The sequence below is a fragment of the Meriones unguiculatus genome, chromosome 9 (genome assembly GCF_030254825.1).
Source record: "Meriones unguiculatus strain TT.TT164.6M chromosome 9, Bangor_MerUng_6.1, whole genome shotgun sequence".
NCBI lineage: Eukaryota > Metazoa > Chordata > Mammalia > Rodentia > Muridae > Meriones > Meriones unguiculatus.
Window position 1 is genome coordinate 118,581,020 of NC_083357.1, and position 13,612 is coordinate 118,594,631.

Genomic DNA, 13,612 nt, shown 5'->3' on the forward strand with positions numbered 1-13,612 from the left:
AGGTACATACATGTGAGAGGAGGTCAATTTCAGCTATCTTCTGTGGGCATTAGTCATTAAAGCTCTTATTTGTGTGTTTTTTTTTTTTTCTCTTTCTCCCTACTCTACCGCAATCCCTTCCAACACCCCAACACCAGGAAGGAGAGTGAAAGGGTTAGTGGGAGCGGGGGTGCAGCTCTCTTAGCTGCTTTCTGCTGGTTAGGGTCTTCAGGTTTCTTGGAGCCAGTCCAGTCCTCATTTCAGGAGATCTCCAACTTCTTGTCTCACAACAGCAACCAGGAACAGCAAGAGGGAAGCAGAAGGAACCTTGTTCTTTCTTGGAGCCCTACAGTGTCTGGGCTCTGGCATTTATTCTTTCTCCAGAATCCTCAGATTCAAACTGTCTACATTTGGCAAAGAGCCCTCTTAGAGCCGGCATGGGACAAATAGTGTGCTTCTGTGGACCATCGGAGTCAGTCCCACATCCCATACCTGGGACCAAAACAAAAACATGGTTGTAGCCACAACAACCTTCCTCCAATTACTCTTCACTTAATTACTATTTCTTTTACTATTTATGTAGCCCTGGCTGCTCTGAATTCACTCTGCAGACCAGCCTGCCCTCAAACTCGTGGAGACTCACTTGCCTGTGGTTGGAGTAGAGGTGTGTTGCCACAGCAGCTTTTCACCTTGTTTTTTTTGGTACAGGGTCTCTCAGTGAACCCTGGTCTCACTAAGTGGCTTTATTAGCTGGTCTTTGAGCTCTGGAAATCCATCTCCACTTCCAGTGCTAGAGGCTTGTGCCATTATACTCAGCTTTGGATGGAGTCTTGCAGACATGAACTTGCGTTCTCAAGTTTGCATGGGTACCTGAGCCATTTTCCTGGCCCTTAATTTCTTCCTTATTCAATCTTTTATTAGTGACTCATATCAGGTCAAAATTAAGGCAGGAGAAATGTGTCTGTCAATAGGAACACATCTATTGTAGAAACATACAGTACCAAGCATCTGTACTGACTTGCTTGTTTGAGCTGTGATCTGGTTCTGGAGCCCAGGTGGCCTCAGACACACGGTCCTCTTCTCTCAGCCTTCTTGGTGATGGGATCACAGTGTGTGTAGCCATGCTTGTTCCTATGAAGATATTTTTAAGTTTTGACATGTCATATTGTTTCATACATGTTCATTAAAAGAAGGATTTAATTTAATGGTAGTTTGTCTGCGTGACGTCAGGAGGTTTGAGTGTCCCAAGTTAGTGGGGCCAGCAGAGTATTAGAGTGTGTTTTTATATGCTTGATTGCAGTTGGCATGTATGGGGCTGTTAAGAGAGCCTGCACTGTAATATCCCTTCATGTCAGTCGCACTGTGCTCTGACATGAAGACTGTATTAAATGAGGGCCCTCGGGCCCTCCCACCCCTGGCCTGTCGTGTTCTGCTGCTGCTTAGAAGCATCGGTGATTAACTGTCTGCCTCTATGTCACCGTGGAATACCCAGGAGACATGGTAGGCTCATTCCTTCTCATGGTCTCTGAATGGAGAGAAGGGCCCATGGCAGTTTAGAGCGCCAGCAGTGATAGGCTAAGCACAAAGAACAGAAGGAAAGGAGGAAGGCTGCGAAGAGCTTCCAGAAACTTTGTGCCGTCATTAGAGCTGACTAGTCCTGCAGGAGCCCTGTGGATCTTCTGGCACCCAGAAGCCCTTCTGTCTTCAAGGATTCAGGCTTCTGAGTTTTGGTTGTGCTTTTGTGTTTTTGTTCAGGGCACTGCCTTACCCGTGGCTCTACATAGAGCATAGTCTCTGTTCTTTAAATGGCAGTAAGTCCTTTCCTTGTCTCTGGTTTTAGTCTCCCAAAGTCTCCTATTTTATCAAATGTATAGGCCAGACTTAAAAAAAAAATCCCTTGTAGCTTTTTGGGGAAGTCTTCTTTTCTCAGCATGGGTGCTTTTATCTTGTTCATGCTACTACTTTGCTGTACCCAGTATCCTTGACACAGCTTTAGCATAGGACTTAGCACAATTGGTTGTGATTGTGCCATGTTGTCTACTGAAAGTGCAGTTGATGCTGATAGTTGTTGATGCAGAAGGGGAGTTCAAAGCTGGCTTACTACATGTGTATACTCTTTTTTATTTTATTTTTTATTTATTACAATTTCTTCACTTTGTATCCCAGCTGTAGCACCTCCCCCATCCCCTCCCATTCCCATCATTCCTCCTGCCTCTTCTCCTATGCCCCTCTCTAAGTCCACTGATAGGAGAGGTCCTCCTCCCCTTCCATCTGACCCTAGTCTATCAGATCTCATCAGGAATGGCTGCATTGTCTTCTTCTGTGGCCTGGTAAGGCTGTTCCTCCCTCAGGTGGAGGTGATCAAAGAACCAGCCCATGAGTTCATGTCAGAGACCGTCTCTGTTCCCCTTACTAGGGAATCCACTTGGATATTGAGCTGCCATGGGCTACATCTGAGCTGGGGTTTTAGGTCCTCTCCATTCATGGTCCTTGCTTGGAGTATCAGTCTCAGAAAAGACCCCTGGGCCCATTTTTTTTTTTTTTTTTTTTTTGGTTCTGTTGTGTATACTCTTTAATAGCTATCTGGAAGAATGGAAGAATATCTTTATAGCACTGGTTGCTTTTGGGACAGGGACCAGGGTGAATCTTCAGGGCTTTAAACTTTCTGAGGGGCTGCAGTGAGTGGTATGACCAGCTTTCCTGCGATCTTGACCTTTGGGGCCAAGCTAAATGTACAGATGCTGTGTTAAACGCAAATACTGACTTTCACATAGTTTTCTTGCTGGTTGTAAATACCCCTTACAGTCTGGCATGATATCAGTCACTAGAGTTCTTTTTTTTTTTTTTTTTTTTTGGTTTTAACTTTTTATTAATTTTTTTGTGAGTTTTACATCATGCACTCCAATCATACTTATCTACCTGTCCCTTCATATCTGCCCTTTGCCTTTGCAGACTTTCCCCAAAGTAAAATAAAAATCAAAAATAAAGAAAAAATAAGCAAAGCAAAACGAAGCGTAAAACCTCCTCATTGTAGAAGCTGTAGTGAGTCACAGTGTGTCCCAGAGTCCCTCTGACAATACATTTTACTTGCAAATGTTCATTGAAATGTGTCTTGGTCTGGTGTGAGGCCTCTGGCTTCTGCTATACCACCAATACTGGGTCCTCGCTGGGATTCCTCTTGGACATCCTGTTGTTGCCCTGTGTCATGGAGATGCTGCCGCTTTGGGTCTGCAGGACTGGCCCCTTCACATGTTCCAGCAGTTTATAGATGATGTAGATGTTGGGGTGGGCCAACTCAAAGTCCTGGATCTGGGCCTCAGTGGTAGTTGAGTTGGTCAGCCTGCCAGCTTTCCCACACCCATACCAGGAGGATAAGCTCTTCAGCACTGCCCCCCCCCCCCATAATTCACCCAGTGCTGCAGCCAGCAAGGGGCAGGGTTAGCTCTCTTGCCCTCATGCCCTCACCCGTGCCTTCCACTGGCTGGTGCCAGCCAGTGATACGGCGCTGCCCAGGCGAGGTGCAGGGCTCACTCTCCTGAGTGCTGCTGCTGCTGAGGGGCAGGGACAGCTCTCCTGCTCTTAGGACCCTGAGGACCTGAGCTAAAACTTCAGGCTACTGTGTCATCCTCAGAAGCTCTGGTAGCCTGTGCTTACTTCATCCGCCATTGCCCTAGGAGAACATGTGGATTTGTTGGGTTCCACCCTGGGCAGCTTGGCTCTGGAGGGACTCAGAGTCACTGCCTAAACCAGAAGTGAAAGGGACTTCTACGCCTTTCATTTTATAACACCTTATTGTACATCCTTGTGCCTGCAGCTGCTTAGTGTGTAAGCAATAGCAGTGACATTGGTGCTTCTCCAGATGTGATCTGTTTAACATGTTAGAGCTTGACTGCTCCAAGTGCAGCTCACACGTGTAAGTGTGGTTTTCTTAGGAAACACGCACTGGCCAACAGGAATCTACTGTGACCATTTGGACAGTGTCAGGTCTGGGTGAGAGGAGATTATCTTAAGGGTCCATGTAATCAAGACTGATTGTCTTGGGTGAGATTGGGAGGGAATGAGGGAGTGGGATATAGCTGGGATACAAACTGTAGCTAATATAAAAAAAATTAATTAAAAAAAAAAAGACTGACTGTCTCAGGCTGGTAGCATAGCCATGTATGTTATAAAGGTTAATTCAAGACTTTTTAAGTCTTTCCAGTTTTGATTTTTTAAAATTTTCCATGTAAGCCAAAATGCTATCTTTTCTAAGATACATGAGTATCTTCTATTTTGTTTTTATTTTATGAGTGTTTACTGTCATGTATGTATGTATGTATGTATGTATGTATGTATTCCATATTGTGCCTAGTGCCCAAGGAACACAGAAAAGAGTGTTGGGTTCTCTGGAACTGGAGTTACAGATGGTTGTGAGCTGCCATGTAGGTGCTGAGAACTGAGGCTGGGTCCTCTGTAAGAGCATCAAGACCTGGAAGCTGAACCCAGAACCTTTTAAAGTGGTAGGCATGTTTCTCTGTGGCCATTGATACAGCTTAGTTATTGAATAGACTAACCTAGTCAGTTGATGCTTTACCCAAGTTATTGTAGGGCCAGGTCCAACCAGTTGAATTTCATTGCGTTTTGGTTGTAAATGAACAAATTATTTATGACATTTACTATTATATTAGAAAGTAAATGTTTACTAGAAACATTAGTGTTAATTGTGAAAAAGCTGTTTTTGGTAATAATAACAATTTTTTGTTTCTTTTCAGACTTTCGATAAAATTCTCATTGCTAACAGAGGAGAAATTGCATGTAGGGTGAGTAGAATTTGAAGTGTTTTCCTTTTTGCTCTGAAGTATGTGAAGTTCCTTTGCATGTGGACCTTGGTTAATAGGTGATGTGTTTTGACTAGGTTATTAAAACATGCAGGAAGATGGGCATCAAGACAGTTGCCATTCACAGCGATGTGGACGCCAGCTCTGTAAGTACACTTTTACCTAGTTTCAATGAGGATTAACTTTGGGTCCCTTAGGACAGATGTGAAAGGTACTTTCTTCATATTTTTTTCACTTAGCAAAAGGTGTGTTCAGTTTTTAAAGCTATTTGCTTGTCCAACGTTGTCACGAATGCAATGGAAGTATTATCGTTTATTTTTTTCAAGCTTCAGACCAAGATTTCCAGGCTCCTTGCTCATCAACAAACAGATTAGAACAAGGCACAAGGAAGTTAGGTAGGAAGATGAATGGGCTGTTTACACAGTGTTGGCGTATGCGCGTCTTCCGCAAAGCCTCAGCAGCACTCAGGGAATGCTGTCATTGTCTAATCCTTCCTAAATGCGCTACTGTGTTCAGCTGAGAGCTTGACAGGTGAGAGCCAGCTTATGCTAATTGGATCAGACCAAGAGAAAGTATAGCATATAGTCATGAATGATATATAATTTTATTTGGCGTTGTATTTTCTAATGGTAACAAGCTATGAATGAGTAGAGTGAAATTCTATGGGGAGAGAATGCGGAGAATCAGAACTTTATGGATTAGATATGAGTAGCTATACTTTTAAGTCACTGTTTTCCTTTTGGTCTGTTTTTGACAATGTCACCTTTAATAATTTAGTAATTAATTTAGTAGAAAGATCTTTAAAGCATGGTGATTTAAAAAAAATGTGTTCTATTTGAAACTTATTTTGTCTTATTGGAATTTTCTTTTCAAAAATCTAGATGAAGGAATTGCAAACTAATAATAAATATACAAAAAAATAAGTGTTAACTACATAACTTATTTGATGGTTATGTTTAAAGTATCTTTTAATAAAAAACAATTAAATTTGTTTTGCATATATAGTTTGATTTAAAAGATTGATCCTAGATTCTTGGTTAATTTTCTTTTTAATTTGATGATTTCAGTGGAAGTTATTTTCATTCCTCATAAGGTTTCTGTCGATAATGGTTTACTGAAAGCTCAAGAGGGTCCTAAAGCAAGACTGGGGCCCACTGGGGCTTTTAATTAGGGTGTCATTTCTAAGTCCCCATCTTCTGCTTGTTTAGGCTGCTTTTATTCCTTTCAATGGTGTCTTGAAATTTAATAAAGTAAGTTCTGTGCTTACTTTGGTGTATTTATTCTGAAGCATTTTATTTTTTTATGCAAGTATCTATGCCATTTTTAAAAAAAGTAAATGTATAGAGATGCAGTTATTTTTGTTTGGTTTTGTAAACTGTAAAGGAGCTGAGCTTTCTGTTTGTATTTGAAAGATACTACTTGGTAGTTTTCCTGTCTTTGGTTGGTATTAGAATATCTTAGGCCTTTAATTACAGAATTTGGAAGGTCAAGGCAGGCAGATCTCTGAGTTTGGGACAGCCAGGCTACACAGAGAAACCCTGTCTTGAAAAACAAAAATAAAAGAAAACTACCATACTTAAAAACAATTGAGTATCATAGCCTCGTGGATAGAAAAGCTCTCTGTTTTGCAGGGAACACATGTAAAGAGTTGGCATACTGTAAGTGTTTGGTATAATTCATCTATGAGGTCTGGGGGTGCCTTCTCTGTGGAGAGGTTTTTTTTTTTTTTTTGGTTACAGATCCTCTGTTACTCTTTAGTAAGTATCTGAATTTGTCTATTTCTAGTAATCTGTCTGCTTAGGTTTGTTTCATAGTTTATTGGTATGAAGTTGTTTATGGTATCTCCTTGTTAGCATTTTACCTCTGTAAGGTCCGTGGCAATATCTCCATGCTCATTCCTGACTTGAGATGTTTGAGTCTTGGTCGCTGTTAGCCTGGTCAGGCTGTGACAACATACTGCCATAGATGAGGTAGCTCATAAATAACAGGGAAATCAAGATCAGGGCACTGGAAAGTTTGGTTGCTGGTGAGGGTCTCTCCTTCCTGCTTCACAGAGGATGCTCTCGACCGACCTCACATGCGGAGGGGCTGGGGACCCTTTTGATGCATCTTTTGAGCTTGGCAACCTCATTCACAGGGTCTTGACTCTGACTTAATAGCATTCTTAGACAAACTAGATAACTGTGTTGAGACAAGAGCTATAGAATAGTGGATAATTCTGGTCTACAAACTATGTGAATTAAATTTAACATGAAAAATTGAAGACATGTATTAGAACGTTGAGATTTTATACAGGGAAACAATAAGTTAGATGCAAATCATTTCTGGGTTATTTTGTATTCTTTCAAGTTAAACCCTAGAAAACATGGTATTTTTGTTTTGAAATTGAACGAAACATAAATATGGAAGAATGGCCTAAAGCAGTGGCTCTCAACCTTCATGTCTCAACCGTGATCCTTTAATACAGTTGCTCATGTTGTGGTGACCCCCAACCGTAACATTAATTTTTGTTGATACTTCATAACTGTAATTTTGCTACTGTTAGGAATTGTAGTATAAATATCCATGTTTTCTGATTATCTTAGGCAACCCCTGTGAAAAGGTCATTCAACCTCCAAAGGGATCTTGACCCACAGGTTGTGAACCTCTGGCCTAGCAATTTCCCTGGAAAGTTGATAGGGAAAGCACATTCAATAATTGGGGCAAGCTAGGGCTATTCATGTCAGAGCAAGGGGAGGAGACAGGTCTGGAATAAATCCCTGGATATTAGGCAGGGCTACTGTGGGAGAATTTCTTGACTTGCTAATTAGGGTTTTATCACTGTTATGTTGGCTTAGAAAATAAGGAGGAACAGCTCAGCATTTGTTAGTCCCTAGTTTACTGTGACTTTAGGTGGTTCCAGAGAAGATATGAAATACAAGGGATCAGAACTTTTTAATTGTTTTACTGAATAGGGGTTTCCTTCATTTGGTGAACAAGCAGACTGAGAATTGAGAGATGATTGCATTCTACCTTCCAGATACACCCAGAGAGTGTCCACTTAGTCTTTGTATTTTAAGTGAAAAGTAAAGGAATAAAGTATTTTTATTAAACCACTGAAGTTAGAAACTTGGTTTTTAAAAGAAAGATTTAGTCAAGCCAAATTGAAAAGGTCCAGACTCTTCATTTCAGCAGAGGAAGATGATTCTGTTTCAGCCCTCAACCTCATCTATCTATCTATCTATCTATCTATCTATCTATCTATCTATCTATCTATCTATCTATCTATCTTTTTTTTTTTTTTTTGAGACAGGGTTTCTCTGCTCAGCCCTGGCTGTCCTGGACTCATTTGTAGACCAGGCTGCCCTGGAACTCACAGAGATCCACCTGCCTCTGCCTCCCTGAGTCCTGGGTTTCAGGCGTGTGTCACCAAGGCTGGCTCTCATCTCTCTTATATTGCCACATAATTGTTTTGTGGATGGTCATGCTGAATTTAAATGTTCACTATCTGCTATGTAGCTTTGAAACAAGACTAAAATCAGGAAATATTGACAGCAACTCAGATCTTACCCACACTACTGGCTGATTAAGGTTCGATTCCTGGTGGGCCCTTGAGGCCCAGCCTTAGCGTCCATAATGAGGCCGAGTGGTGCTTCCTGTGAGTTCTCCGGGATGAGTGACAGTAGCGGAGGTAGTTGTCACACCCTTGATGCCATTTCCCAGCTGGCTAGGGAGGGACGGAGGACAAGCAGGACTTCATGATGCTGGAGTAATTAGTGTCTGTTGGTTCCAGCTGAACAAACCAGAGGGTAATGATCAGGTAAATGGAACTGGAGTACATTAATGTAGGCTGTGGTATGAGACCCGAGGGAAGCACAAACATTTTAGGGGGTTGTTGGACTAGCTTTATCTCATTGCTTTAACTATATATATCGTTATGAATTAATATATTTAGATCATGGTTAGCACATTTCTAGTTTTACCTTAGATGTCTACCAAGATTAATGTAGTTGAAATGTAAGAGTCTCAAGCATTTTTTCCCCCTTTTAGATGACTTCAGGGTATTTCTCAACATTTTTAAGATGGAAAAGAGTTAGTTTCTTTCTTTCTTTCTTTCTTTCTTTTTAATTTTGAGACAGGAGTTTTGCTAAGTTTCTTAGGATGGCCTTGAACTTATCTGTAGTCCAAGAAAGCCTTGAAGGTACAGAACCTTCTGCCTTAGCCTCCCTAGTAACTAGGATTTTAGGCTTGTGTGTTACCAGGACTATCTTTAAAGTGATGTATTTAGTAGTGTGTTCTTTTTACATACACATATATATACCTTAAGTTATGTATGTATCTATCTATCTATATGTCATCTCTCTATCATCTGTCTACCTATCATCTATCATCTGTCTATCAATCTGTCATCTATATATCATCCATCTATCTGTCCATCCATTCCATCCATACATCTATCTAATGTGTATGAGTGTTTTGCTTACATGTATGCCCAAACATGGACACCACATGTATACCTGGTGTTCCCAGAGGCCAGAAAAGGGTGCTGGATCTCCTGGGACTGGAGTCACACAGATAGTTTGTGGGCCACCTTGTGGCTTCTGGGAATTGAATTTAGGTCACCTGGAAGAGCAGCCAGGGTTCTTAACAGCTGAGCCACTTCTCCAGGCCTGCTGTGTGCACCATATCAGTATGTGGTTAGAGGCTGATTTGTAGGAGTCTTTTCCTTACCGAGCTGTGGGGTGTAAGGGGTTGAACTCTGGGCATCAGAGTTGGTATCAAGTGTATGTTTGTCAGCCCCTTAAGGAACACATTCTTTTTTTTGGTTCTGAAACAGGGTTTCTTAGTGTATCTGCCCTTGCTGTTCTAGAACTTGCTTTGTAAGTAGGCTGCCTTGAACTCACAGAGATCTGCCTGCCTCTGCCTCCCCGGTGCTGGGATTCAAGGCATGTGCCAGCATCCCAGCTAGTAACACATTCTTAAATTGCTGTGACTACTGAGGGATATGTTGAGAAATTGGCCATTATGATCCGTGTTTTCCAGTTAGTCTTTTTAGTTGGCAACACTCGCTAATACCTAGACCACAACTGAAAACCCTAGTATTATTCTGAACACTCATCAGTATTAAACAGATACTTATGCTGCGACCCGTCAGTGAAGAATTTGCTTACAGCATAACGGCCCATCACAAGGCGCTGGGTAGCTGCGTTAAGGATGTGTTGGAGAAAAGAAAGGTTTCGTTTCATACTGGTGATTAGGTAGTTAACATGCTGTTGGGGAATGGTTAGTGCTGTGGTATGAGGTTTTACTGCGTTGTTTTGAGCCCCTGAGCTTAAGTGATTCTTCAGCCACACTGTCCTGAGTAATGAGAGGGACAGGTACAGTCCAGGCCCAGGCCCAGCAAGTCAAAGGGTTTTTGAATGGCATCATTGCTTAAAACTTGTTGCTTGCTTTTCTCCTAAAATGTAGCCACTAGCATTCTTTTTAGATTGGGATATACTGTATATACTTATGCAAATTTGAGATACTAGAGCTTTCAATAAAGAACTAATCAGGAGAAGAATGCATTTGAGATGTTTAGACATTTTTTTTCTTTTCTGCTGTTATTGTCTTTAGAAAAACTTCTGCAGAAACATTATATCTTTCAATTTTAAATGTTTTGATTATCTTGGCTTAGCTAAATTACTTCTTTCATATTTTGGGGCAAAGTGGAATAGGATAGGATGCCTGCTAAGGATTTGTCCACATTAATATGGCTCATCAGGGACATTATGTTTAATTGGAGATCTTGCAGAACAGTGGTGGGAGGCTGAGAGAATTATTCAGCATTAGCGATGGCCGCCTGGGAGCTGCGGACTAATCAAGGTGCTGGCGTGTTAGCGGTGGGGACGGCGGCGGCGTGGCTATGATATGTAAGCGTGTCTGTGCACACCCGACAGCAGTGAGGCAATCAGCAATATATTAGACGGCTCCCATGCTGCTTCATTATTAGCTGCCATAGTGCCTGTCAGGTTGTGTACTTAAAAATACAGCTATTGCCCGACTCAGTATGTCTGTGAGAGAAATTTAACTTCACTCCTATTTTTAACAGAATAACAATTTGCTTTGTGCGTATACAAAGAGAACATTGTGTCAGCTGTGCTGGTTGTGTGAATTTCATCCTAAAGTAGTGCCCTCCCTTTAACATGTCAGTGTGCCTCTTGCTGCCCATTCCTTTAAGGATTTGCTTCGCCCTTTCCCTGTCTACCACAAGCGCTCTGGCTCATTTCTTGCTGCATAATGATTTGCGTTCAAAACTACAACTTGTGTGTCTTTATTTTTCAAGATGAAAAATAATTCAAATATTTCAGAGAGAATTAATATTTAATACACAAAGCTACAAAAGAATCAGAGCATTAATCTTTTCTGCCATCAGAATGGTCTAGAGCCAGATGGAGGCGGAGCCTTCTTTGCTGGGATAGTGGTCTCTTTATGCCAGGTAGGCCCATTCTGTGCCCAGCATGCTTGCAGCCATCTGTCATGACACTGTCAGAAATGCTAGAAATATACGTATTTTGGGAAAAAGGAGTGAATAAATTGAATTCCTTTAGAAAATTAAATTGAAATGCAGCATAACTCCATAAGCAAACCATATTCTATCTGTAGATAAATTTATAGTGGCATTGTACAGATGAACACACAGTTTTAAAAAATTGTAAACATTGCCACATTTAATGAAACGCTGTATTGAACTGTGACTTTATGTATTAACTTAATTAAAGCTAATAGTGGAAGTGTTGGCCTGCGGGCGGCTGTTCCTAAAGTCCATTATCCATGCAGCTTGTGGTAGTGGGCAGCAGCGGCAGAAGTCACCTTCGACCACCACCCTCCCTGGGGGGCTGCGAGCCGAGCAGGCTCAACTGTCAAACCAGCCAAGCTGCTTCCAGGACTGCAAAAGGAGCCTCTGGTGCTGGGCGGCCAGCCGCTCCCGGAGAGGGGCTGCCATCTCATTCAGGAGTTGGGCAGAAACTGCGTCTGCGCAGGAGAAAAGCCTCGGTATTGACAGCTCCATGTATACCTTGTTAGATTCGTTTATATGTTCATGCACTAGGCCATTTAACAGAGTGTTCCAATTTCTTTTCTTCTCCTCTTTCTTTCCCTCCTCCTCCTCCTTTTTTTTTTTTTTTTTTTTCTGGAAGTTGAACCCAAGGCTTCATAAATGCTTGGCAAATGCCCTCAGTAAGCTGCATTTGCTGAACTCACCAGAACTTTTAATTAAACAGAATCCCAAAGAGAAACATAACATTTCATTCTTTTGTTCTTATTTTTAAAAATAAAATTAAAAAAGGACAAAATTGTTACTATTCCTGCCACTGGTCTCTAACCCTGCCAGCAGAGTTCACCTAACTGACATGCAGGACACAAGCCCTGGTCTTTTGTGTACTGCACTAATGCTTTGCAACTTGGCTTTAGCAACAACAATTTTTTTTTCAGGAATTCTTATCAGCAAAGACTCAAGAAGGTCTTGGGACACACACTCCCATTATTACAAAGGGCAGATTCTCAAAGTGCCTTTCTACAGGTCAAAAGAAGTGGGGCCTGGGGGCGCAGCACAGCGGTCGAGTGCTGGCCTGTTGTGAGACACCTGAATCTGACCTCTAGCAACATGCACACATCGTGAATTTGAACGATACTCTCAGAGGAAATGTGTGTATTTTAATGTCACCAGACCTTGTGCTATGAAATAACACCTAATCATGGCTTTATTTTTCTCGAAGCGTCTCTTTAAGAAGGATGGGAGTACTACCTCACAGAAAACGAGATCAACTCTTAGAAAACACAGCTAGCTTTACTGATGCTCTAGTGTTTACAAAGCACTCGTTTGTAGCCGTGATCTGTTCCAGGGTTTTTGGTCATCTGCTGGATTAGTTTCTTTCTCATTCCTATGATCAAATTCCTGGCTAAAAGCAACTCCTTGTCTCATAGTTCAGACAGATACAGTCCTCATGGCATGGGCAGCATGGCAGTGGGAGTGGCTTGTTTTGTGGCACCAACTAGGAATGTGAGAAAGGTGAATGCCAACTCTCAATTGGCCTTTTCTCTATCTAGTCCATGGGAGTGGTGTTGCTCTCGCGAGCTGTCTTCTGTTTGCCTCAGAAGTCTTTCCTCACAGAAGCACCCACAGCTGTGCTGCATTAAAGCTTTAGGCGTTTAGTGTGGTTGGGTCGACCATCAGCACTGAGTCTGTCACTCGGTGTCTGCAGTGTACGAGAGGTGCACAGGATTACGCAAGGGCGCTACGCTTTAGAGCAGGGCTGCTGCTTTCAGGGATGCGAGGACCACCCACATCTAAGTGTGGAGCTGCTCACCCTACTTTCTACTCTAGCGCATGGCGTCCCTCCTCAAGACAAAGGACGGTTCATTGTTTCGAATAGTATTTGTGGGGTTTTTGTTCGTTCTGTTTCTTTCTTTTTAAAGATTTATTTATTTATTATTTACACAGCATTCTGCCTGCATGTGTGACTGCAGGCAAGAAGAGGACACCAGATCTCACTATAGATGGCTGTGAGCCAACATATGGTTGCTGGGAATTGAACTCAGGACCTTTGGAAGAACAGCCAGTGCTCTTAACCTCTGAGCCATCTCTCCAGCTCTGCTTTGTTTTCTTGAGACAGGGTTTCTCTGTGTAGCCTTGGCTGTCCTGGAACTTGCTCTGTAGACCAGGCTGGCCTTGAACTCAGAGATCTATCTGTTTCTGCCTCCCGAGTGCTAGGACTGAATGTGTGCCACTGCCATACCCTTGAGGGTTTCTTCATTTTATTTTGTTTATTTTATTTTTTTTATTTCTTATAATTTAT

The 13,612-nt window shown here is 42.0% G+C and overlaps 1 protein-coding gene across 3 annotated transcripts in view; it reads left to right on the plus strand.

Annotated features, from left to right (window-relative positions):
• Positions 1–13,612, plus strand: part of Pcca (propionyl-CoA carboxylase subunit alpha) — a 288,912-nt gene that overhangs the window by 19,905 nt on the left and 255,395 nt on the right. For all 3 annotated transcript variants that reach the window (XM_021644430.2, XM_060391661.1, XM_060391662.1), the window contains 2 exons: positions 4,731–4,778; positions 4,874–4,942. In XM_021644430.2, coding sequence (XP_021500105.1) covers positions 4,731–4,778; positions 4,874–4,942 — 117 coding nt within the window. The remainder of the gene's footprint in view (positions 1–4,730; positions 4,779–4,873; positions 4,943–13,612) is intronic.